The sequence below is a fragment of the Panthera leo genome, chromosome B3, assembly GCF_018350215.1.
Source record: "Panthera leo isolate Ple1 chromosome B3, P.leo_Ple1_pat1.1, whole genome shotgun sequence".
In the NCBI taxonomy this organism is placed as follows: Eukaryota; Metazoa; Chordata; class Mammalia; order Carnivora; family Felidae; genus Panthera; species Panthera leo.
In genome coordinates, this window is record NC_056684.1 from 118,632,097 (window position 1) to 118,657,109 (window position 25,013).

At 35.9% G+C, this 25,013-nt stretch overlaps 1 protein-coding gene across 6 annotated transcripts in view; it reads left to right on the forward strand.

Annotated features, from left to right (window-relative positions):
• LIN52 (lin-52 DREAM MuvB core complex component) overlaps window positions 1-25,013 on the forward strand; it is a 109,147-nt gene that overhangs the window by 3,142 nt on the left and 80,992 nt on the right. For 5 of the 6 annotated variants that reach the window (XR_006203951.1, XR_006203952.1, XM_042943775.1 and 2 more), the window contains exons 2-5: window positions 1,971-2,045; window positions 3,558-3,595; window positions 6,185-6,251; window positions 7,959-8,042. Coding sequence is in view for 4 of the 6 variants with exons in the window: in XM_042943775.1 (XP_042799709.1) it covers window positions 1,971-2,045; window positions 3,558-3,595; window positions 6,185-6,251; window positions 7,959-8,042 (264 nt within the window). In the remaining 2 variants the exon portion in view is untranslated. Of the gene's footprint in view, window positions 1-1,970; window positions 2,046-3,557; window positions 3,596-6,184; window positions 6,252-7,958; window positions 8,043-11,815; window positions 13,492-25,013 lie in introns of those variants that run through there. The other variant, XM_042943774.1, reaches the window with a different exon arrangement.

Consider the following 25,013-nt stretch of genomic DNA (forward strand, 5'->3'; position numbering starts at 1 on the left):
TGACAGCTCAGTCTGGAACCTGCTTCAGATTCTGTGTTTCCCTCTCTCTCTGCCTGTCTCCCGTTTGCACTCTGACTCTCTCCTCTCTCTCTCTCTCTCTCTCTCTTGCAAAAATAAATAAACATTAAAAAAAAAAAAAAAAAAAGACCTGAGCTGAGATCAAGAGTCAGGCGCTTAACTGACTGAGCCACCCAAGCACCCCAAGGAAAGCACATGTTGAAATTTTATACATACGTACGTTTTCCAGGGAATGAATCCATAGCCCTTTTTTCCCTAGATTTCCAAAGATGTGACTCACCCAGAAAATGTTAAGAACCACTGTTTCGACCATTAAATGAACTAATTTATGCAACTCTCTATCATACTGAGCACACAATGGATATTCAACAAACGTTAATTGTTATTAATGTTGAGCATCTACTGTGTGCCAGGGCAAGAGTAGTGAAGGAATGGTACATATCAAATGGTATGGAAGAATTAGGCAGGGGCTGGATCATGTATGATGTTTTTCTAGGGCATGGCAGATACAATATACATTCATGAACTTAGCTGGGAAGAAGTCCCTTAAGCCGAAGAGTGACACAAACTGATTGACATTAAAAAAAAAAGTCAGTGCTGGCTACTTTGTGAAGAACAGATTTGGGTAGAGAGGGGAAAAGGTAAAAATCGAAGCAGGGAGAACTGTTGAGAGGCTTCTGAATAGTCTGGGAGAGAAGTGATGGTTCCTTGGCTAGTTAATTTGGTTTCATGGTATATTTTGGAGAGGGAAACTACTGGACTTACTAATGGATTGTAATGGACGGGTGAAGGAAAGGGAGGCATGAAGGATAGATGACATCTGGATTTTGGTTTGAGAACTGGGGTTCATGGTGGTTCTATTTCTTGAGGTGGAGATGATTTTGAATGTATTAGACTTACGGTTTTCACACATGTAAATAGAGACAGATGTCAGGAGTTATTAGAGCTCTGGCAGAGGAGTTTGTTAAGTAGCCTAGCTATTCCTCTGAAGTTCTGGGTAAGATTGGGACTGGAAATATGATTATGGAGTTATTGACATATAAATGATGGTAAAAACTGTGGGGCTAGATGAGATCTCCTTAGGAGACTTCAGGTAGAGAGTGAAGCCAGCCTAGGGTGGGACCTGTGTGGTGGAGAATGAGGAAGGAGTCAGTGAGGTAGGAGAAAAATCAGCATCATAGAGGTTTTATAGAAGCTGGAAGAGGAGTTTTTCAAGGAGAGTGGTCAGTGTGTAAGTGCTGCAGAGAGGTCACATGATAGACAACAGAGAAGTGACTGCTGGATTTAGCAACATAGGTAGTCATAGGTGACCTTGACCACAACACTTTCCATGTATGCAGGAGCAGAAGCCTGATTGTCATGGGTTAAGGAGAGAATGTGAGGTAAAGGAAGTGGAAATAGCAGGATAGACAACTCCAGAACTTTGGAAATGAAGGAGGAAAAAGGAGGTAATGGGGTCATAGAAGAATTTTTTTCAAAGAAGGAGAGATTCTAGAACAGGCTTGCTTGCTGTTGAGGATGAGCCAGTAGAAAACATAGAAATTAATTGTGTAAGAAAGATTATTCAAGATGATATCTTTGACAAAGCAAGAAAAAAAATGGCATGCAGAGCTCTGCAGAGGAGTTTGTCTTTCTTGGGAGCAGGGACACTTAATTGGGGGAAAGTCTAAGAGTATGAGTGAAGATATAGATGGGTTTGTTGTTACTTATTTTTCTTAACACCCCACTAAAATATTGCTCCCGGTTTATAGATCAGAAAAGTGAAGTTTGATGAAGGAGAATGATTTATTTTTATAACATCATGGCCTGGTAGTGTCAGTAGTTCTAGAACTCGGATTTCTAGACTTCCAAGAGAGTGTCCCAGTTTGTTATGTTCTTTGAGTTTGAAGTGTTATAAAATGTGAATTAACATGTTTTGTGTCTTCTTGGCTCATGTGGGTGTTTTGTTCTAGGGGCAGATCTGGAAGCATCTCTGCTAAGTTTTGAAAAACTTGACCGTGCCTCACCAGACCTTTGGCCAGAACAATGTAAGTTTTTGGTTTCTTGATATCAGAAGTAATACAGGAGAATCAGTGCTACTTTGAGAGAGAGTTTTGAAGTTATCATTTAACTGTAATGGTTAAAAATTTGATTTTACTTCACAGGGAAGAGACTGAATTCTGTGGTCTGATGTTAAGAATAGCTTTTTGGTGGTTTAACTTTTTCAGGACACAGTGTGACTCAGGAAATGATAGACAGCCTTAAAAAAATTACATCTGAAATAAGTTCAGACAATTCAGGGATGCATAAAGTATTTCTTCACTTCCTTCACTCACTCTTGTAAAATCACTATTAATAGTTTGGTACAAATCCTCTTGGCTTTAATAATGATTATATAGATAAACAAATACATATTTTTAAAGTATACAGCAGGGTTTTTTGGGTTTTGGTTTTTGTTTTGTTGTTTTTGGTATAATGATGTGTCAGATGTACATGGTTGGGCTAATATAGCTTAACTTATCCCACCTACTAATTTATTAATGCATCTTTCCATGTTAGTAGGTCTAGATCTCCTTCATTCTCCTGAAGTATTTCATTATGTAGATATACTGTAGTTTATATATTCCTACCCTATTTGGAAACTTTAGTCCACTGTTTGATATTACAAACAACTTAACATGTACCTCTAACATGTACCTTTGTACACAATGTAGAGGATGGCCGTGTGTGAGTGCCCATTTACCCAGATACTAGCCATTATTGGACGTTACTGATATTTCTTGTCTTTAGTTCATGTTTCTTTATTAGTGAGGTTGAACAGTTATTTTATTTTATTTTACTTTGTTTTATTTTGTTTACTGTTTATTTTTGAGAGAGAGAGAGAGAGAGAGACAGAGTGCGAGTGGGGAAGGGGCAGAGAGAGAGAGAGAAACACAGAATCTGAAGCAGGCTCCAGGCTCTGAACTGTCAGCACAGAGCTCGATGCAGAGCTCGAACCCACGAGACGTGAGATCATGACCTGAGCCAAAGTCGGATGCTTAACTGATTGAGCCACCCAGGCACCCCAACAGTATTTTATTTTTAAATATCTGTTTTTATCATTTTGTTTTCTAATGTAATTCTTCTTGTGAGGCATTTAAGTAACAACTGGATTGATAGAACAGCATACCTAAAAAAGTAAATTTAAATTTTTTGGTAAGACATATTGTATCTCCCTGTCCTTCCAGCTAACTCCTGATCCTTCCAAGTTCAGTTGAGGCATTATTTTCTTTGAGAAGCTTTTCTTCCCTCCCCTCAGTCAGATACAGATTTCTTGTTTTTCTTTTTTTTTCCTTTTCTTTCTTTTTTTTCCTCTCTCTCTCCACCCCCCCCTTTTTTTTTGTCTTCCCATAGCACCTGGTATGTTTCTTGGAGCACTTAAAAAATAATTACCGAGTTTCTCTCCTTTTCCAGACTGTAAGCTCCTTGAAGACAAGGCTGTTTTCTTCTTCTTATTTGGCTCCTCTATGTCTGGGACACTAAAATGTTTATTGAATAAATAATATGTTTTTTCTTTTCAGTACCAGGTGTTGCTGAATTCGCAGCTTCCTTTAAAAGTGTAAGTAATATTTTATTTACCTAATGAAGTTTATACAGTGTTTTACTCCTTAGTAAAACCTTAAATATCTCCTGTTTCTTTATTTTCAAGAAAAATGTAATAGGCTTAAAATCAGTTTGTAACTACAGCCCTGGAAATCTGTTTATATTATCATCATGTTGATAATAATGTCTTCCTCTGTCCAAATGCTCTATTTTGGCATTTTGACCTATGTCTATTAGCCACTTTTCTCAGCGTGAAAGCTTTTAAGGCAAGGCAGTTGAAATATTTAATGTAACACTAATATTCTTTTTGACCAAACCATGATTTTGAAACTTTTCCCTTTTGTTTATGAGATGCATTATGATCTTAGCTTATACTTCCTTACAGGAATTTGAAATTTCTCAGTGGCTCATTAGAAGGCAGAGTAAAGCATTCATTAGTGCTACAACTTTCCTACTTTCAAGGCAGCAGGCCCTAAAACGTTCTGTTACCCTTTTTTGTATGTGTAGGGTACTGAAATGTTTTTGAAGTTAAATAAACGGTACATTAGAATCTACCCCAAAAACCAAGAGCACACTTTACACACTATGTTAGCCAATTTGACAATAAACTGTGTTAAAAAGTAAATAAATAAAATGTATCCAGAGTTGAAAAAAAAAACAACAAAAAAAATACATTGTAATGTCGGTTGCTCTGTTCTCTTCACTGGACCCTTTCCCCACCTCTGATACTCTACATCAGTGCATCTGGAGTGTGTCCACATCATCTGTATTTTTTTGTTACATAGATGATTCTCATGTGCAACTAGGCTTGAAAACTGTTGCCAAAAGTTATTCCAAGAATGGGCTCTCTTTCATATTTTGCAAGTTTACTTTTCATAGTATACGCGAAGCGAGCATGTAAGTTTGCTTTTCATAAATGAGAAGATAAAAGTTCTAAAGTTTTCTAAAATGTTATAGTAAAATGAAATTTGAAGTGATGATCATGATAGTCTTCTCACAAATTGAGGACTACTTTAAAAAAATTAAAAAAAATTTTTTTTAGTCTTTATTTTTGTAAGACAGAGAGAGTAGAGCATGAGCAGAGGAGGGGCAGGGAGAGAAGGAGACACAGAATCTGAAGCAGGCTCTGAGCTGTCAGCACAGAGCCCGACGCGGGGCTCAAACTCAGGAACCACGAGTTCATGACCTGAGCCGAAGTCGGACGCTTAACTGACTGAGCTACCCAGGCGCCCCTCTTTAAAAAATTTTTACTTCAATTATAGTTGACATATAATATATTGGTTTCAGGAGTATAGCATAGTGAATTAACAATTATATATATTACATTATCATTGACTATATTCCTCATGCTGTACTTTTTGTTTCTGTGACTTATTTATAACTGAAAGTTTGTATCCCTTAATCCCCTTCACCTATTTTGCCCACTCTTCTCCCAACACAACCACCAGTTTGTTCTCTGTATTCATGAGTCTGTTTCTGTTTTCTGCTTATTCATTTATTTATTTTTAAGTTTTATTTATTTTGTGAGAGAGAGAGAGCATGTGAGCACGAGTGGAGGAGGGGCAGAGGGAGAAAGAATTCCAAATAGGCTCAGTGCACTATCAGTGTGGAGCTGAACATGGGGCTCGATCTCATGACTGTGAGATCATGACCTGAGCCAAAATCAAGAGTTAGACGCTTAACCAGCTGAGCTGCCCAAGCTCCCCTCATTTTTTTTTTTTTTTTTTTTTTTTTTTAGATCCCACATGTAAGTGAAATCATGTGGTATTTGTCTTTCTCTGACTTATTTCACATAGCATAATACCCTCTAGGTCCATTCGTGTTGTTACGAATGGCAAGATTTCATTGCTTTATGGCCGAGTAATATTCCTGTGTGTCTCTGTGTGTGTGTGTGTGTATGTGTGTGTGTGTGTGTGTGTGTGTGTGTGTGAGAGAGAGACAGAGACATCTTCTTTCTTTGAATCTTCTCCTGTGCCAGAGAATGTTACTTGCTGATTGTCTCGAGCAGTTCAGTTGGAGTCTTTTACCAGAACTGGATTTCAAGTAATTTCTTTCATTGCTTTACTAATCTCTTACGCATGAAACAGTAACAGTGGTCAGACCTTCTTCTTCTTCTTCTTCTTCTTCTTCTTCTTCTTCTTCTTTTAATGTTTATTTATTTATTTTGACAAAGAGATCAAGGTGGGGGGAGGCGCAGAGGGAGAGGGAGAGAGAATTCCAAGTAGTATCCACACTGTCAGCGCAGAGCATGACATGGGGCTTTTGGCTTAATCTCATGGACCATGACATCATGACCTGAACCCAAATCAAGAATCAGAGGCTTAACTGATGGAGCCACCCAGGTGTCCCCAGTCCTTTCTTCTAAGATAATTTCTCTGAGACCAACTATAAAGATGAGCAGTATTATTTTGTAAAGTGACTCTTTGCAGGCCATATCTGAACCTAGAGAAATCTGACCTTTTGAAATTATAATTTGTCAGTATTTTTGAACAAAAGCCTGAAGGCTGAAGACTGTATGACAATCTACTTTTCTTATAAGAAGGAAGATTACGATCTCTTTACATTTTGTATGCATCTGAGTGGATGTATTCTTACATTTTGACAGCCTATTACTAGTTCTCCACCCAAATGGATGGCTGAAATAGAACGTGATGACATTGACATGTTGAAAGGTAAGCAATGCTGGTGACTTCTAACTTTTAACCTGACGTTTATGCTCTTCCACAAACCACCTTTCCAATTTTTCTCTCACTATTCCCTTATGGGTATTCTCTGCTGCAGTCAGACCGCCTGCTTAACTGAGCTGATTCATGATTCTTCATGTCTGATGCTTGTCCCTATTTTTTCATGTGTATAAATCCCTTCAACTCAGGACCAGTCATGATGATTTCTGCTGCTGCTAAATTCCTTTAATATTAACTTTATTTTGTATAATGCTACAGTCAACAAAAGCTCTCACATAAAAATTTCCCATTTAATTCTCATAAAGGTCCTGTGAGTTAGGTATGATGGTGTCTAAGGTTCAGAGGTTAACTTAACCAAGATTTATTAGAATTAAAATTTAAACTGATCTTTTAAGTCTAGTCCTTTACCACTCTAACACAAGTGCCTTATTTAGGATTTACTGCCATATATTGTTGTCAGTACTATTAATTGATAACCTCTTAGTGGGTTAAGACCTGTCTTTTAGTTCTTTCTATGCCATCAGTTTCTTCCATAAAGAATACTAGAAGTAGTGAATATTGTTGTTTGATAAATGACTTGGAACTCAACCACAAAGTGGAAATTTAAATTAAAAAACATTAATTTTCCTTGATTTTGCTCTACTTTATTTAATTTTTATCATCCTTCTGGTGATAAGATTCATGATGGTTGTGAAGTAATAGACTGAAATTAAGGTAAAAGTCTGGCTTTCTTGAGCTATTCAAGAGCTGAACAGATCACGAAAGTCTACTTATGCCAGATATGGATAATGAGTGTGGCATGATAAGTGGGAGAAAATAACACCTTTATTTGATTTCAGAAGTAATTCATTGTTCTGCATGAAATGCTTAAATGCAGATCCCCTCCTCCAACCATGGAAAAATTAAGTCTCAAGGGCATCTCGGGTTCATTGTTGTAATGTTCCAAACAGACATTTATATAATGTCCCATCAGTATGAATTTCCTAAGGAAACTTTACATTTTTAGTAAGGGATTATAGCATCATGTTCCATTCCAATTGATCTGTATCTAAACATAAAAGGAATTGTGTGCTATTTAAATGAAAATCTGGTAAAGTAAGTTTTTATTTTAAGTATACTGTCTTTTTATCTAGTATACTTAAAAAAATTTATAGGATTTTGGTTTGAAGGTAGTTTGGATTAATGTTTAGTCTCTGTTTACTAACCTAGGGAAATGGGGAACAGTAACTGTTTTGTTGCTATTTTATTATTATTTGGAATAATGGGGACTTATAAATGATAGTGGAGACAGTGCCATTTTGTAAGACAAAGATCTGTCTGAGACTTTCTCAGTGTTGTGTCAGATCACAAGGTTTCATGTTTTAATGGTGTGTTTACTTTGTGTGATGGGTACAATGAAAGTTATAAAAGGATCTTTAGAATAAAACATAATTTGCTATGTTTTTATGCTATTTTCTCATTAAATGGGTAAGTTCATCTGAAGCATTTTGCAACAGTAGGAAAAATTCACTGATTTCTGTGTGTGTATGTGTGTGTGTGTATAGAGAGAATGATTGGATGAGAAGAGATCCGTTTTCTATTTATTAGATAAGAATTAAGCTTGAAAAGTTTTATAAGAAAGATTTCTAATCTGAATGGATTGTCACTAGAGAATAGTAGAAAGAAATGGTATTGAAATAAATTACTCTGTTTCAGAACTGGGGAGCCTCACCACAGCTAATTTGATGGAGAAGGTACGGGGCCTGCAGAACTTGGCCTATCAGCTGGGGCTAGATGAGTGTGAGTACCCATACGGTCACATTTATTCAGGGTTGCAGGTTGTACATTTCATGATGAGTTCTAGATGTAACTCAAAGTATCTTTATTAGGCATTCTGGAGGTAAGGAGTCACTATAATCTAGTGTGCCTTTTATGGTATAATACACTGGAACAATTATGGCGTTTACTCAATAACAAGTTATTTTTCTCTATACAATAAAAGTATATTGGAAACCCTTTGAGTTTGAAGCGATAGAATGTCAAATCAAACTAGCTTAAGCAAAAGAGGGACTTTATTCGTGCAAATCAAAATTTCAGGAGTAGAAATAGCTTTGAGGGTATCTAGATCTTTGACTTTTAATGATGTCATTGGAATGTATTCTTGTTCTTGGCTTTTGTTTTGCAGCTCAAGGCTCTTGCATTAGCCTTATTCTTTGAACTAACAGTGGGGAAGGTGGCCAAAAGGAGCTCCAGTTTATATGTCTTTAAATCTTGTAATCCCAAAATGAAGAATATCTTTTATGAACATTCCAAAAGAAAGATCCTGGGGAGGACTCAGACTATACCATCTTGACTTAGACCTATTTTAGAACCACTCCTTTGGCCAGTTAGCATGGAACATTCTGATGGGCCAGGCTTGAATCCTGGATACAGACACAGTTTAGAGGGATTAGTCTGACTCAGATCACATGGAATTGGAGGAAAGATTGGTTCCCCAAAGGAAAGCCCATATAGATTATATCTCTTTCCATACTGTATTCATTATAAAACTGGGAAAGAATTGTAGAATTTCTCACTTTTTAAGTGAAAGAGAAACTCAACATAATACTGTGGTTAGAATTTCCTGAGACCTTCCTGAATCCACAGTTGTAAGAGGCCACAGTAGCTTATAATTTTCTTCAAACATGCAAGTTTTGCACTGATTGGAACAATCCCAAAAACAGTTTCATAAATTATTTTTCTTATTTATAGAGCATATAGAGGATTCGTTCCCATTGTTGTTTTAAATTAGTGCCAAATTCAATATGTCACTTTAAAATTTAATTTAAAACTTCTGATTGATTGATTGGTTGATCAAATGATTTACAGCGAGTGGGGGGAGGCGTAGAGAGAGAGGAGAGAGAGAGAATCCCAAGCAGGCTCCATGTGGTCAGCACAAAGCCCAACACAGGGCTCTAGCTCATGAACTGTGAGATCATGAGCCAAAATCAAGAGTTGTTCAACCAACTGAGCCACCCAGGCACCTATAAAACTTTTAATTTTTGACTAATAGTCATCACTTCCTTAGGTCTCTTTATCTTTTCAATATTTCCATCACTGTCATTAGCAGTTGCTTTCTTTTCCCAAGAAAACATTTTAACCACTTCATGAATCAAGGAGCAGGAAACAACAAACTGCTTTGAACTATGGTTGCTAGTTGGTCTACTAGGTTTACTCATTTTTATCTAACTTTCCTCTGTGTTACTGGTCATTTATGTCTCATGATTAAAATTTACGTCTTGGCAAAATTACTACTTAGCACGTATATCATGGACTTCCAGGGTTTATAATGAAAAGGCAAATGTGTGATTATTAAATTCATGAATGCAAGGTTGGTATCATATAGAAGTTGATTCTTTTACTAGCTCTGGATAGTAAATGCTATAATAATCATAATAAGCCTTTACCTCGGGGCGCTGGGTGGGTCAGTCGGTTAAGCATCCAACTCTTGGTTTTGGCTCAGATCCTGATCTTGCGATTTCATGAGTTTGAACCCCACATCGGGCTCTGTGCTGACTGTGCAGAGCCTGCTTGGGATTCTCTCTCTCCTTTTTTCTCTGCCCTTCCTCCATTCAACACTGTCTCTTTCTCTCGCTCGCTTGCTCTCTCTCTCTCAAAAATAAATAAACTTAAAAAAAAAAAAAAAGATTCTGTCTCCCTCTTCCCTTCTCCCTAGCTCATGTTCTGTCTCTTAAAAAAAAAAAAAAAAAAGATCCTTTATCTCTCTGTCAGTTTTTTAAATGAAGTTTTATGCTTATTATATTAAGAAGACACTATATTGCCAAATGTATTTATCAACATTACTATCTCTAGTTAGTTGTAGTTGAAATTGCTTTATTTCTTCTAATTAGTTTTTCTGCTTTCCTACTGAGAAAGATAATAAAGTATTTTTCCCCATTTTTAAAAAATGTTTTTTATTTATTTTGAGAGAGAGAGATTACATGTACATGAGCAACAGAGGTGGGGCAGAGAGAGGGAGAGAGAATCCCAAGCAGGCTCTGCACCTTTAGTGCAGAGCCTGATGTGGGGCTCCATCCCATGAACCCCAAGATCATGACCTGAGCCGAAATCAAAAGTAGTTGGATGCTTAACTGACTGAGCCACAAAGTAGAAAAAATAGAATAATGGTCTCATGTTCCCAAGACCCAATTTCAATAGTCCATACAGAGCCAATCTGTTTCACCTATATAATTTCCCATAATTATTTTAAAGCAAATCTTAAGCATCCTGTTACCTCATCACCCAATAGCTTCATATATAATTCCAAAAAACAAGGTCTGTCTCCCTCTTCCCTAACCTTTTAAAATATAACCACCATTCCATTACTGTGCCTAAAAATTTTTAACTGTTGTCAAATAGCTAATTGGGTTTCGGATTTCCCTTGTTGGCTTATAATTGTCTTTATCAATTGGTGGTTTACTTGAATCAGGCCCTGAATAAGGTTCATGCACTATATTTAATTGATATGTCCCTTAAGTCTCTCTTAATCTGTCATAGTTCCACTTCCCTTTTATTTTCCCTTACCATTTATTAAAACTAGTTATTTGTTCTGTAGAATTTTCTACATTCTGGATTTTGTTGTTTACATTCCTATGGTAGTGTTTAATATGTTCACTTATCCCTTTTTTATTCTCTGGTAGTTAGATATAGAAGCCTGCACAGATACAGCTTGAACTTTTAATTGTTATTTTGGCAAGAGTATTTCATAAATGGTATTGTATACATCCATCAGAAGGTACATCATGTCTGCCTATCTCTCTTTGTGATATTAAAATTAATTAGTTGATAAAGGCATTATTAGCCTGATCTATTATTCATTGTAAAATTCTTTGTCAGCCTTACAGCAGAGTTTCAGTAGCCTTTGGTAACTGCCTCGTTACCCTGTTTTATTATAGGTTGCCAAATGGTGGTTGTCTAATTCTGTCATTTTTTTGTTACTAGCTGGATATCTTCTATAAAGGACTTTATCAACTATTTACTATTACCTTGAAAGCTGTTTATACAGAATAAATTATTCTTTCGCTATTTCCGTTTTTGGAACAGAGTTCCCTAAATATCAGTAAGGATTATTTTAATGGCTTTCCACAGAATGAGAAATTTGGTGTGGTTTGTTTTAGTTTTTGATCCACATAGTTAAAAACATTATTACTATTAAGTGTTTGTATTTCTCAAACTTAAGACTCTGCAGGTAGAGATTTGGTCACCTAACATAGCCACCTTAAGCACTAAACCAAAATTCTGAAACAGAAATGCTCATTTCTGCTATATGAGTCCCATGAGCACAGCTGAAATTTTTCAGAATTTTTTTCTGGTTCAAAATTCAGCCTTATTTCAGTTTCTGTATCAGTGCTTTGCAACTTATTGTCATTTTCCCTGATCACAACAAATTAACTGACATACAGAAAATAGTTTTAAAATTTAGAATTGGAAAGATTTATATTGGTATGTATTGGACTTCTTGGGTATAGTCAATCTTTGTTTTATCATATATGGTGTATTTGCATAAAAACAAGATCTTTTTTTTGTCCTTACAGATTATTCATCTACTCTAAGGGTTGACATTTACTTGACACCCTAATCTGGTGTTTCGATGTCTCAATCCTCTTTTCTGCATTAATTGAGAGGATGACATGGATGAAAAATAAGCAGTAGGAACTGATGAATCCCCAAGGACCAGTGATCCTGTTTTCATGCAAATATCTGCACTGATAAAGATGATGGAAAGAAAAAAAATGCAAAAAATATTTGTCCTCAAAACATGATTGTTTGTCACTTCCCTAGGGCATTGTTAAATGTTAGTATAGAAATAATGTGTACCTTCTAGGGTTGATAGTAACTAGATTGTGTCTTTTGGAAGATGAACCATGCCCTTTGATTCGTTATGTGATTATGTCTCAGATAACCCTTTTGGTATGGAGATTTGGGAGTGTAGTAATTTTTGTGTAGGCATTTATAGCTTGTCATGATAGAAGTCCCTTGGCTTCATTTGAGCAGTTAATTTATATGAAATTCTCATGGAATATATAGAAATATGAAAAATTGTAAACTACCTTACCATATAAAGAATTTATTTCTCTTCTTTCTGAGTTCAGTATTCCTCTTATTTTGCTGGTGCTATTGCAGTCACCTAACCAGTCTCCCTACCTCTTAACCACTGCATTCCAGGCCATCTTGTTTACTCTTAATCAGATTAATTTTTCTAACGTATCACTTGTTTCTTTTGACTTTTGCTATTAGTCATTAGTAGTCCTTTACTGACCATGTGGTCAAATTCATACTCTAGAATGGCATTCAAAATCCTTTTCACTCTGGTCCTAGCTTAATGTCTAGTTTGCTTACTTACTTTTTCTCTACCAAAACACCATACACTGTTCCTGTTTGAAATAGTCGCTCTTCCTGAAACACTTGCCCTTCTTAATTCTATCCATGCTATTCCTTTTTCTCAGAAAACTCCCCCTGACCTATTTCTAATGTTAGAACTTTTATTCGTCCTTCACTATTTAGACCCAAATTTACCCCTTTCCTTAGTCTTTCATTCTCATCCCTGATCTGAAAAGTGAGCTCTCTTTCCTGGCCTCCTAAATTGCTCTTAAAACAGTTCATTTGTTTCATTCGTATAGTACTTCTACCACTTTGGGAGATTTTTTGTGCATGTTTTATCCCTTAGATTGATTATAACTCTTTTAGGTAAGAGTCATAATTTGAGCTGTCTTTCTAATCTATAGAGTACCTGGCTTATAGTAAACGTGCATGTATTTGCACAGTAAAGAATTTGCATAGTAAGTATGCAAATAAATATGATTGGGTGAATGACAACTGCTGATGACTTCAAGTGAAAAGATGGAATTTCTCTAATGAAATCCATTGACTTAAAAGTGAAAAGGTGGAAGTCTCTGGAAATTGTTTTTTCTGGATAGTTGGAATTTTAGTGATAAGAAGTATTGTTTAAAGGTCTTGTAATGTCTGGAATTTTTCCTCTAATGGATGATCAACCACATGTAGTAAAAATAAGATGAAGCTTATTGGTGATGATTTGGTTTTATCTTCTACTTGGACTTTACTCCATCACTATTATTATCTGGACATGATCCTGATTTAGTCTTTTCAACAGTCCTTTGCTTGGACTGTTGGAACTAAGACCAGTGGAACTAGGGGCGCCTGGCCGGTTCGGTAGAGCATGCAACTCTTGATCTTGGGGTTGTAAATTTGAGCCCCATATTGGGTATAGAGATTACTTAAAAATAAGATCTTAAAAAAAAAAAACAAAAAAAAAAAAACCAACAACAAACCAGTGGAACTATTGTGAATCCTATTGAACACTGATTCTCAACACATGTTACCTTTTAAAAAATTTTTGTCTCTTGTCTCTGAAGGCTAGAATCATTTTAGTAGTCCATGCAGATGAGCTAATTAATGGCTATATTCAAAATATTTTTAAATAGAATGTGAAAGTGGGAAAGCAAAGGATCATGCCATTTAAAACAATGCTAAAGCTTGGGACTCTGATGCATTTGTTCTTTTTTTTCTTTTTTACATAACAGCTTTGTTGAGATGTAATTCACATTATACAATTCACTTATTTGTATTGTACAGTTCAGTGGTTTTTAATATATTTAGAGTTGTACAACTATCACCACATTTTATCTCCAGAAAGAAACCCTGTACCCATTAGCAGTCATTCCCTATTTACCCCCCTAGGCCCATAGGTCTAGCCCACCACTAATCTACTTTCTGTCTATGAATTTACCTATTTTGGATATTTCATATAAATGGAATCATACAATATGTGGTCTTTGTGACTGATTTTCAGTGTTTATGTTATAGCATGGATCAGTACTTAATTTCTTTTCATGGTCAAATAATATTCCATTCATAGATATATTTATCCACCGGTTATCCACATTATACGTATCCCCTACTTGATGGACATTGGATTTCTTCCATTTGACTAGTATGAATAATGCTGCTATAAACATTTACTTACAAGTTTTTGTGTGGATTTGCCTTTTTGTTCTCTTGGGCTTATAACTAGAAGTAGAATTTGAGTCATATGATAACTCTACATCTGACGTTTTGAGGAATTGTCAGACTGTTTTCCATACTGGCTGCACCATTTTACATTTCTACCAGCAGTGTATGAGGGTTCCAATTTCTCTATATGCTTTCCAGTACTTGTTTTTGTCTTCAAAAAATTATTATCCATCCTAATGAATGTGAAAGTAGTATCTTATTGTTTAGACTCATTGTTATTACATTTGACTAATAACTAATGATATTGAGCATGTTTTCATGTACTTATTGACCAGCTGTATATCTTTTTTTGGAGAACTGTTTATTTAAAACCTTTACCTATTTTTATTTGTTTTTATTTAAGTTTATTTATTTATTTTGAGAGAGACAGACAGCGTGAGATGAACTGTGAGATCATGGTCAGAGCTGAAACCAAGAGTCGGACGCTTAACTGACTGAACCATCCAGGCGCCCCTAGATCCTTTACCCATTTTTAAATTGGATATATTTATTATTGAGTTGTGAGAGGGTTTTTTTTTTTTTTTAATGTTTATTTATCTTGAGAGAGAGAGAGAGAGAGAATAGACAGTGAGCAGAGGAGGAAGGGCAGAGAAAGAGGGAGACAGAATTCCACACTGTCAGCACAGAGCCTGATGCAGGGCTCAAACTCACAAACTGTGGGATCATGACTTGAGCCGATATCAGGAGTTGGATGCTTAGCCAACTGAGATACCCAGGCACCCCGATATTCTTTGTATAGTCTGAAAACAGGTCACTTATCATATATATGATTTGCAGAAGTTCTGTCTCATTTTGTGTGTTGTCTTTTTACTTTCTTGATGATGTCCTTTGAAGCACAAAATTTTCAAATTTTAAGTCTGGTTTATCTATTTTTGTTGTTGTCGCTTGTATTTTGGTTTCATACCTAAGAAACCATTGCCTAATCCAGTGTTGTGAAGATTTATGCCTGTGTTTTCTTCTAAGAGTTTTATAGTTTTAACTCTTACATTTAGGTCTTTGATCCATTTTAGGTTAATTTTTTAGTATATGGTGTGAGGTAGGGATCCAAATTCATTGTTTTGCATGTGGATATATCCAGTTGTTTCAAACACCATTTGTTGAAAAGACTTTTCTTTTCCTATTGATTGTCTTGGCATTTTTGTCAAAAATCAGTTGGCCATAAATGTGAGGGTTTATTTCTAGACTCTTTGTTCTGCTTCCTTGATCTTATGTCTGTCCTTATGCCACTACCCCATTGATTTGATTACTGTAGTTTTGTAGTAAGTTTTGAAATTGGGATGTGTGAGTTTTCCAACTTTGTTCTTTTTCAAGATTGTTTTGGATACTCTGGGTCTCTTGAATTTCTATAGGAATTTTAACTTGTTGCAAAGAAGTCAGCTGGGATTTTGAGAGAGTGCATTGAATCTGTAGATTAGTTTGGGGAGTATTCCCATCTTAATAATATTAAGATGATAACTGAATGTACTATGTCTTTCTATTTACTTAGGTCTTTAATTTCTTTCAATAATATTTTGTAGTTTTTGAAATATAAGTTTTACATTTTATTTGTTAATTCTTAAATATTTTATTTTTTGATGTTACAAATGTTATTGTTTTCCCTTTTTTTTTAAGTTTCTTTATTTAGTAATTTCTATACCCCAATGTGGGGCTTGAACTCATGACCCCAAGGTTAAGAGTTGTGTGCTCCTCCGACTGAGCCAGCCAGGCGCCCCAGTGTTATTGTCTTCTTAATTTCATTTTAATTTTCATTTGCTCATTAGTGCTTTATTTTTTTTTCCAAGTTTTCATTTAAATTCCAATAAACATACAGTGTAATATTAGTTTCAGGTGTAGAATTTAGTAATTCATGACGTAAATACAACACCTGGTGCTTATCACAAGTGCCCTTCTTAATACCCATCACCTGTGTAACCCATTCCCGCCCCGCCCCCTCCCCTCCAGCAACCCTCAGTTTGTTCTCTATAGTTAAGAGTGTTTCTTGGCTTGCCCCTCTCTTTTTTAACCCATGTTAATTTGTTTTGTTTCTAAAGCTCATTTGGTACTTTTAGAGAAATACAGTTGACCTTTGAATAATGGGGCTTGGGTGTCAAACCTCTGTGCATTTGAAAATCTCTATATAACTTTGACTTCCCCAAAACTTAACTACTATTAGCCTACTGTTGACCAGAACCCTTACTGATGAGATAAAATCAATTAACTCATATTTTTATGCTATATGTCTTATATACTGTATTCTACAATAAGGTAAGCTAGAGAAAAGAAAATATTAAGAAAATCATAAGGAGGAGAACAAAGGTAGTACCAAAGAAAAACTTCTGCCTCCAAGCTATCCTGTGGTATAGTAGACTTCTCTATCCTCGAGGCATATTATTTTTTAAAAAATGGCCATTTATATCTAGAAACTGTTTCCCATCTAGATAAAATTCTAAAGCACAGTTAGCTCTGTTCTTTACATTTTTTATTTTAATCTGAAGGAAGAGAAGGAGAGCAAAACTGACTCTTACAGTCTGGATATTCTTCTTTGTGGCCTGACAGAAATATTTGTCTGGCTTACTTTGTAAGGCCTGTTCAGTCTCCCTCTATAATAGAAGTTAAATTAACTGCAGTTGATTGATTGAGGAGGAAAATTGTCTCGCCTTTAACCTCTAGATGGCAGCATGAGTCTTACTGTACTACCAGCTTTAACTCTGCTCCCATTTCTTGAGCTGGGTTTCTGATTTAGGTAAAAAATTCTTGTGACTTTACCAGACTATTTGCGTAACTTTTGTTGATGCCTTGCTTGATTTTTTTAGCTTTTTGTTTTTCCTTTTCATCTCCCTATTTTTTGAATCCCTTTTTAAAGCAACATATTTCTGATGCTCAGAGTCCTTTAGATTCTCTATCGTCAGAAAGAATATTTTGTTTTTGATTAAGGAGATTGGTAGAAAAAAAATTCTAAAAATGTGGTAGTTTAATTCAGTAGCTTTTGTATCTGGACATAATTCCCTCAGAATAGGCTCAGTTGTCTCATCTCAGCTTCTCTTGTTCTATCCTTTGAACTTGCAGGTTGCTGTGTGATATTAGACAATGTCTTATTAAGTTAAGGTGGGAATATTGGCTAAAATTGAGGAAATGAACCTGGACTCTTTAGTTGTTTTTCAAGAAGAATTTAATTGTTTTAAGAAAACTTTCAAATATTTAGCCATTTTGAGTGATAAGATAATCTCAAAAGAATGGAGTATTCAGTGACTCTTTGAGTGCCAACTTCGTGCAAGGCTCTGTAGGGGATGTGAAGTTAAATAAGACATAATTACTGCCCTTGTACAGATTAAAATCTAGTAGGAAAAGGAGATAAGACAATTAAGTAAATGATTGTTAATAGAAGGTAGAGGAGATAAGCTCCGTTAAGAGTACAAAGACCTATGGGGTAGGGGAGAAGAGGGCAATTATATTAGATTGTTACAGGAATGACAGATATATTTCATTTTGTATGTTAACATGGATTGGTTAGTAAGGATTGTCTAGGGCCATAGAATTGAGGATTTTGAGAAGGAGCCTGGAGTCAGAGAGACAACTTAGTGTTGTCTGCTGTGGACAAGGGGAAGGGGTGTAGTAGTATTTGCTGTTTCTGGAGCATTGAAAATAGACCTTAAAGAACACATAGGAGCTTGTTAGGTGGGAGTGAGAAGGGGCCATATTCCAGGTGGAGTGAATATTCAGAGCGAAACAGTTTGAGAAGCAGCTGTGCTCAGGGGATGGTGGGAGTGATCTAATCTGGTTTTTAAGAAGCCCAGGTTACATCAAGGTCCATAAGAACTAAAACAAGGAGGGAGATAGGGGCTGGATTGAGGCGGACCTTGAATTCTAGGGGATGAGGAGTTAGGCTTATAGGTAATGGGAACATGTGAAAAGTACTTTAAAAGGTATTTTAATGGCTATAACATTAACTGTGTGTTCATTATAGATGGTTTATAGAGACACTTAGCTAAAAGAGACTTTACCATAAATCTGTTACTGTAAAGATAAAAAAGAAAGTAAGAATTATAGCCTCACCACAATGCAGTAACCACTTTTAACATTTTGATGTGTTTTTTTGCCCCACTCTTTTCTCTTTGTGTGTGGATGTCGTGTATATGTTTCTGCTTGTGCCCATACATATACACAGACTTGCTTTTTTAACATAACTGAGACTATAGTATATGTATATAATTTTAGCCTGTGCACTTTAAAAAATTTATTCTATCTTAAGCATTTTTCTGGGTCATTAAAAATTCTTCACTGAAGATCTCTGAGTAGGGAGTTCACTTGGTTAGGAGGCATTGGTGCACAGGATGGAATGGAATGGAATGGTAGAGACAGGAGGCTGGAAACTACTGTGGGAGTTCTGCAAGAAGACTTGAGGGCTTGAATGAATGGTGGCAGTGAGAATGGTGAGAATGCAGAGAAGTACACTGGCAGGAGATGTTTCAGCTGTATCATTTCTAGCACTAGGTAACTGGATGGATGGACCTGAGGGGGTAAGCTGAAGTTAGAGCCTACTGTGATGCTTTGAGCCTGACTAATTACAGGGACTTCAGAAGAAGGAGAGAGATCCAGCTAAAGAAAAACATCACCTAACTCTTCTACAGGTCCCTTAGGAAGCAGGCACCTTAATCTTTTTTTAGATATAAGTAACATCCATTTGTATAGGTGGCTGTTTTTAGTAGAGTGACAGCAGTGCTCTTATCTAATGTTTGGGCAACAAGTACTGTTTTGAATAGATATTTTTATCTCAGGGAAATCAACACGTGAAACAGGGTTCTGAATCCATAACTTCAGAAATGGACTTGTGGTTTTCCTCTACAGTACTCATTGGCAGGTGATCGGCCTCTGTGTTGAATAAATTACTTGTGTATACTTTTCTTCCACAGGTGCTGTTTTACTCACTTAGCTTGCCTGTAGTTATTCAGGAAATTGGTATGGCTTTATATATAGTTGAGGTCCAGATCTTTGGATTCTGGAAGTAAATTTCAGAAGTTTAAATTTGAAATAACATGGTGACTGCACTTACCGTGGTGAGCATAAGTATAGACTTGTCAAATCACTGTGATGTACACCTGAAACTGATATAACATTATATGTCAACTATACTTCATAAATAAAGAACTATGTTTAAAATAACAGTAATCGGCCCCAAATATTTGATGTTGATACATCTATTAATTACAGCTATATTTGGATTATATCAGCAACAGGGTCAGTTCCTCCCAGAAGTGAAGACAGCATTTCACATGTAACTGGAAGTTTGTGGGATCTCTGACAGAGAGGGAAATACACTGTCAAATTGTCTTCTAGAAAGGCACTTCCTACCCATACATCCTTGTGAACACCACATATTTTAATTTTTAAAGTCACTACTAATTTGAAATTTGGTAGGCAAAATACTAATGTCTTGTTTTAATGTTGTTTATGTCTTCACTTGTAAAGATGAACTTTTTTTTTTTTAATGTTTCTTAATTATATCTGTTGAAAGGGAAATTCAAGAAGGTATAAATTTAAATTATTTTAACCTGAAAAATAAAGCCAGGGAACTTGATTCAAAAGCACCTTAAAGACAGTGCTGTAATCCACATTTCTCAAATACCAAATGAAATTCATCTTTGTTTTCTTTGTTTTGGGCACTGCCCTGCTATTCACCATTGTCATTAGCATGGCATCCTATTTAGGTAGTAATACAGTATAAAATCTAGAAATCCCACTTTGAAGGGATCAAGGTTATTCCTCATAATTAGAAATTGTCAGTTTAGCCTTAAGTATTTTGTTTTTAAAAATGTATTATGATAATGGGAAATAAAACATGCCATTATTTCTCATTCTTCCCTTGGTTAACAAATTAGGATACACAAAGCCTCAAATTGCCTTTAAGGTTTATAAGCATTCATATATTTTATCCATTAGTCAAGTTATTTTATAAACCCAACATTGCCTCTGAAATGGCTTTATACACAAAGAGGATTTTACCATAAAATGCTTGTGGTATTTTATTCTCTTCAGATTTGGGGGGAGGGAGAGGGAGGCAAGGATAGAGGAAAGAAAGCAGGGCATACATTAATTTGGATGGGATTGGTTTTAAAGTAGCATTCTGTATAATTCTACTACCTACAAAATGTAGGTAGGGAAGATATACATAGTGAAACAATTTAAAGTTCAACATTAAGGGAATAACCAAGTGAATTATAGTACATCTACACAGTATAAGACAGTGTAGCTGTTAAAAATGTTAAAGTATTAAAGAGAATTTAAGTACAGAAAATTGCTCATTATATGTAAGGATAAAAATTGCTCATTATATGTAATACAAAACACAAAATCAAGTTGTTTTTTTAAAATCTTTTTTGCTTTTTGTTTTGTTTTACTTTGTTTTAAGAACATGGATGTAGACAGATGATGGGAAGGAAATATACCAATATCTTCTCTGTTTTGTTTTTTTCTGTCCCAGAGGAAGAGACATTTATTCTGTCCCATAAGCACCAGAAATACACCAAAAATGTTTTAATGGTTATCTTGAGTGACTTTTTTTGTGTTTAAAATTTTCTGAATTTTCCTTATTGCCCACAACGAACACTCTTCTGTTTAGAAAAATTTAATTAAAAAAAAAAAAATTTTTAATGTTTGTTTATTCTTCAGGGAGGGAGAGAGAGACAGAGTGTGAGTGGGGGAGGGGCAAAGAGAGGGGGAGACACAGAATCTGAAGCAGGCTTCAGGCTCTGAGCTGTCAGCACAGAGCCCAACACAGGGCTCAAACTCACAAGCTGTGAGATCATGCCCTGAGTCAAAAAGTCAGGTGCTTAACTGACTGAGCCACCCAGGCGCCTTGAAAAACTTTAAAAAATAGAGAAAAATTATTCTATTCTAGAAACAAAATTATAGTTAACTTGAAAGTTACTTGAAATCTCTTGATTTCCTGTGCAGTTAAAAACTTAAACTCTTTTATGGACTGTTTCTAAATAAAAATGACTGGATCCATTAATGACAATTGGTCATTTTAAGTAAGTGACATATAGAAAGGAGAAAGTTGTGATACTTCATTTCCCATCCTTAGCATGTTCTTCCGAAAGTAGAAATTTGGGAATAAATAGAGTAGTAACTTGCTGGGTCAAGGGCAAGAGATGACCTAATTGGCAGAGAGGCATCTTTTCATAAGCCAACATTGACCAACATTTTGTCCACCTGTATGCTTTCAGCCCTTCTTTCTTGTAGTTAGAAAACTATATTTCTTAGTATTAACTACTCAGTAGGAACAAAGACCTGTTTGAGTGTATGTCAGTCTTAAATGAAATTGCAGCTCTTTGGTTGGGAAGTAAAATGAGACCTCAGATTCAGGCTATGAAAATATTCCAGGGGCTCCTGGGTGGCTCAGTTGGTTGAGCGTCCGACTTCAGCTCAGGTCATGATCTCACATCACAGCTGGTGACTTCGAGCCCCGCGTCGGGCTCTGTGCTGACAGCTCAGAGCTTGGAGCCTGCTTTGGATTCTGTGTCTCCCTCTTTCTCTGCCCCTAACCCACTTGCATTCTGTCTCTGTCTCTCTCAAAAATAAATAAACATTAAAAAAAAATTTAAAAAAATTCCACTGTGACAATTTTTGTTCTTTAATAAACTTTTTATTTTACTTAATATTAAAAAAAAATTACAATGTTTATCTTTGAGAAAGAGAGACAGAGTGTGAGTGGGGGAGGGGCAGAGAGAGACAGAGACACAGAATCCAAAGCAGGCTCCAGGCTCTGAGCTGTCAGCACAGAGCCTGACTCAAGGCTCGAACCCACGAACCATGAGATCATGACCTGAGCCAAAGTCAGACGCTTAACCGACTGAGCCAGTCAGGCACCCCTAAAAAATTTTCTTTAAGTTTATTTATTTATTTTTGAGAGAGAGAGAGAGCATGAGCACTAGTGGGGTGAGGCAGAAAGAAAGGGAGAAAATCCCAAGCAGGCTCTGAGCTGTCAGCGCAGAGCCTGATGTGGGGCTCAGACTCACGAACTGCGAGATCGTGACCTAATCCAATATCAAGAGTCAGACGCTTAACCAACTGAGCCAACTAGGTGCCCCTAATAAACTTTTTAAAATGGAAGTATAATATACATACAGAAAAATACATAAATTATAATTTACTGCTTAATGAATGTTCATAAAATTAGTATTTCCATGTAGCCACAACCCAGAACAGATGAAGAAATGGAACTTCTCTGGGGCACCTGGGTGGCTCTGTTGGTTGAGCTTCTGACTCTTGATTTCAGCTCAGGTCATGATCTCTCAGTTCATGCGTTCCAGCCCATATTGGGCTCTGCATCCCGCTTGGGATTCTCTCTCCCTCTCTCTCTGCCTCTCCCCTGCTCCGTCTCTCATTCTTTCTCAAAATAAATGAATAAACTTAAAAAAAGAGACAGAAATGGAATCTTTCTACTATGTAAAGCCTTCTTCATTCCTCTTCCAGTGACTACCTGCCCCTTCCCCAAAGGCAAGCACTATTACATAATATCGTGAAAGAATTTTGTTTTTGAACTGTATGTAACTGAAATTACAAGTTACATACTCTTTTGTGTCTGGCCTCTTTTATTTATTTTCATTACTGTGTAGTATACCACTGCAAGGATACAACACAATGTTTTCAAGCTGCTGACCATGAACATTTGGAAAAAAAGCTTCCAGCTTTTGGTAATTATAAATAAATACTCTGAGCATTCATGGTATATGCCCCTATTTGGTATATGCATTTTTGTTGTATATATAACTAGGAGTAGAATTGCTGGGTTATGGGTATAGATATGGTTAGATTTAATAGATACTACTTCCAAACAGTTTTCCAAAATGGTTATACCAGTTTACAAGCTCATTGGCAATTTCATATGCTCCAAATCCTTATTAACAGGCATATTCTCAAGCCTTTTAAATTCTAAACATTCTAATAGGTAGAATGGCATCTCACTGTATCTTTAATTTGCATTTCCCTAATGATCAATGAGGTTGAGCACCTTTTCATATGTTCGTTGGTCATTTGGATAACCTTTTCAGTGAAGTGTTTCATATCTCTTGTCCATCTTTAAAAATTGGATTGTCAGTCTTTTAAAAATTGATTTGCAAGTATTGCTAACATATCCCAGATATGCATTCTTGTCAGTTACATAAATTACAAATATTCCTCTCTGAGCAAAAGCATAAGAGACTCTTAAAAACTGAGAACAAACAGAGGGTTGATGGGGGGTGGGAGGGAGGGGAGGGTGGGTGATGGGTATTGAGGAGGGCACCTTTTGGGATGAGCACTGGGTGTTGTATGGAAACCAATTTGACAATAAACTTCATATATTGAAAAAAATAAAAATAATGTTGATTTTAAAAAAAAGAAAAAGAAAAAATATTCCTTTCTATGGCTTGCCTTTTGATTTTCTTTTTTTTTTTTTTAATATTTATTTTATTTTGGGGGCAAGCGCAAGTGGGGGAGGGGCAGAAAGAGGGGGACAGAGCATCTGAAGCAGGCTCTGCGCTGACAGGCTGACAGCAGTGAGCCGGACGTGAGGCTCAAACACACAAACCGTGAGATCATGACCTGAGCTGAAGTCGGACACTCCACTGACTGAGCCACCCAGGTGCCCCTGCCTTTTGATTTTCTGTCTTTTTTTTTCTTAATTTTTTTTAAATTTTATTTTTTATTTTTTAAAATTTACATCAAAATTAGTTAGCATATAGTGCAACAATGATTTCAGGAGTAGATTCCTTAGTGCCCCTTACCCATTTATCCTATCCCCCCTCCCACGACCCCTCCCGTAACCCTCAGTTTGTTCTCCATATTTATGAGTCTCTTCTGTTTTGTCCCCCGCCCTGCTTTTATATTATTTTTGTTTCCCTTCCCTTATGTTCACCTGTTTTGTCTCTTAAAGTCCTCATATGTGTGAAGTCATATGATTTTTGTCTTTCTCTGACTAATTTCACTTAGCATAATACCCTCCAGTTGCACTCACGTAGTTGCAAATGGCAAGATTTCATTCTTTTTGATTGTCGAGTAATACTTCATTGTATATATATACCACATCTTCTTTATCCATTCATTCATCGATGGACATTTGGACTCTTTCCATACTTTGGCTATTGTTGATTGTGCTGCTATAAACATGGGGGTTGCCTTTTGATTTTCTTCATGGTATATTTTAATGAACCGAAGTTTGTTTTTTCCTCCCAATTTTATATTTTGTCAAGTTTCAAATCTCTTTAAAATATTTCAAGAATAGTACGATACTTACGATACCCTTCACCTATTCACCGTTTAACATTTGCTTTGTTTTTCCACATATAATTTTAAGTTTATTGTTTTATTCTTGAACTGTTTGAGAGCTAGCTGCAGACACTATGACACCTCATAAATACTTCAGTACTATTTTAAAAGAGTGAGGATGTTCTCATGTATCTGCCATATAATTAACACACTCAAAAAATTTGACATAATACAATATGATTATCTGACATATAATCCATATTCATATTTCTCCAATTTAAACAGAAGTTTTGAATTTTAGTGTAGTTCAGTCTAGCAGTATTTTCCTTTTTTGTTAATGCCACCCCTGTCATTTTAATTTGGATTGTGATAATGTCAAAGCTGCAGTATCTTAGAAATAAATATTAAATTAATAGTGTGACTTGGGCTGGCTGAATTCTTTTCTTCCCCTACTTCTTCCTCACGAGAATACCAGAC